Here is a 2,250-nt window from a genome sequence, read left to right on the forward strand (position 1 = left end):
TTAGTCACTTTGCTCTCCAGACTTGCCCTTCCCTAATATCTTTGTGAATGCTCTGGCCACTTCTTTGCTGCGGAGGCTGTAGATGACGGGATTCAGCATGGGGGTGAGGATGGTGTAGAAGGCCGACACCAGCTTGTCCTGGGCGGGTGAGTGAGAAGATGTGGGCCGCATGTACATGAACATGGCTGCTCCATAGTACATTCCCACCACCATGAGGTGGGAGGAACACGTAGCGAAAGCTTTGCGGCGACCCTCCCCAGACCCCATGTGAATGACAGCCAGGATGACACAAGTGTAAGAAGCAACGATTACTGCTACGGGGAAGAGAAGCATAATTACACAGCAAATAAAAATCACCCTTTCAAACATCAAAGTATCATCGCACGAGAGAGTAAGGAGGGCGGGTACATCACAGAAAAAATGAGGTATTTCCCGGGCGCCACAATACGAGAAGGACAACGCGACCGCAGTTTCAATGATACCATCAAGTGAGCCAAGAATCCAAGAAGCAGCAGCCATCAGACCACAGATTTTTTGGCTCATGAGAACTGGGTATCGTAGTGGCTGGCAAATGGCAACATACCGATCATAGGCCATCGAAGCCAACAGGAAACATTCTGCTCCAAGCAGGGACACATAGAAGAATATCTGGGTCCCACAACCTGCCAGAGAGATGGATTTCTTTCCAGACAAGTAGTTGAAGGCCATCTTGGGTACAGTGGTGCAGATGAGCATGAGGTCCATGAGGGACAGTTGGCTGAGGAGGAAGTACATGGGGGTGTGGAGCTGGGAGTCCAGGCAGATGAGGAGAACCATGGCAGTGTTACCCATGAAGGCCACTGAGAAGACGCCCAAGACCAGAGCGAAGAGGAAGGTGTGGGTGGGGCTGTTACTGAAGACTCCCAGCAAGATGAAGTCTGCGTCGAAGGTCTGATTCTCCTGACTGTCCCACACCATGATGAATATGTTCTCTGTGGAGAATACGATACGTGAGAAATGGCCAGGATTTTTTTTTCATGAAAATATCAAGTATTTCCTGCCTTGATCAAAACACCTACAAAATGATGAAAACATGCAAAAATTATTTCTCTGAGCATCACATTTCTCACTGGCAGATTAAAGATTTTAAGCTTGCTTTTAGCTTGATGTGAGTTTTAAATGCAAAGTATGTAGCTAACAGATGCAGTATGTTTCTTAGTGAAAACATGGGAGTTTTCTCAAGAGTCATATAACCTAGTTTGAGCAACAAGTTAACTCAAATATGCAGTGTAGATCACCCCTTCCTAATAACCCTAAGATCATGAAAGGACTCAGGAATTGGTCGGAATTCCACGACATCGCCATTCTATTTTTCATGAAACTCACCATATCGCACTAAGATGCTAAAGAAATTGTACCCAGGAAAGCGTAGATGGAAGCATATACTAGAGTGAGACATGATTATTCAAGCGCAAGGCAAATGGAGGAAATTGAAGTACCGACATGAGAGATACAGTAATTGATACTTGCTGATAATAATGGTGAGTTGTAGTGGAAGAAGGTCCTCACCAATGTTCTTCCCTCACTCCCTCTATAAAAATTAGGTGTGTCCTTGGCAGAACCAGGTACAGACCATTTTACTGAAGATCCACTCTAGAGGACAGTGTAAGAGCAGCCTTCGCACTCCTGCTACACACTAGCTACGTGACCTTAGGCAATTATTAATTTCTCTATGCATTATTTTCCACTCTATACATTATATATAATATGTATATTATAAAGTGTTCTGAAGACTAAATGAAATCAAACTTTAAAGTATTTAGAACATTACCTAGAATACAGTTTGTACGGTATCAGTATTTTTTAAATTAAATACTATTGGAAGAAATATAGCCTATTCCGACCTTATCTCTAGAGTATTCCAATTTATGAAAAAATTAATTCCTCCATTTCCTTTAGAGAAATACTTTTTAAGAGTATTTCTTGGGTCAAAAAGTAGCATTCTTTTAATTTTATATTTTCACATCCATTTTGTTTCCTTCTTATGCCTCTTTCTCTGTGGAACAAGATATTGGCTTCCTTTCTTGCTTTCCTAATACCCACTGAACAAATCATTCACCCTGTAATTTCAATGTTTGTGTCCTCCCAAATTCTTTACCTGTCCAGCAATTGCCAATTATGTGAGTATAACATTCCAGTTATAACTAGGAGTTTACTACATACTAAATTCCTAATCAGTTCTAAATTCTCTAGAAATGTTACTCGCTTTTG

General features: G+C 41.8%; 1 protein-coding gene across 1 annotated transcript; it reads right to left on the reverse strand.

Annotated features, from left to right (window-relative positions):
• On the reverse strand, positions 1-957 carry LOC105812904 (olfactory receptor 2M3-like). The gene has a single exon (XM_012647451.1). It carries the CDS (start codon positions 955-957, stop codon positions 1-3), a length of 957 nt encoding a protein of 318 aa, XP_012502905.1.
• Positions 958-2,250: the final 1,293 nt, after the last annotated feature.

This window comes from Propithecus coquereli, unplaced genomic scaffold (genome assembly GCF_000956105.1).
Source record: "Propithecus coquereli isolate 6110/MARCELLA unplaced genomic scaffold, Pcoq_1.0 Scaffold269, whole genome shotgun sequence".
Taxonomy (NCBI): Eukaryota; Metazoa; Chordata; class Mammalia; order Primates; family Indriidae; genus Propithecus; species Propithecus coquereli.

Coding starts and splice junctions, on each gene's coding strand:
- LOC105812904 (XM_012647451.1), bottom strand. CDS start 957: ATGGTGTGGGACAGTCAGGAGAATCAGACCTTCGACGCAGACTTCATC.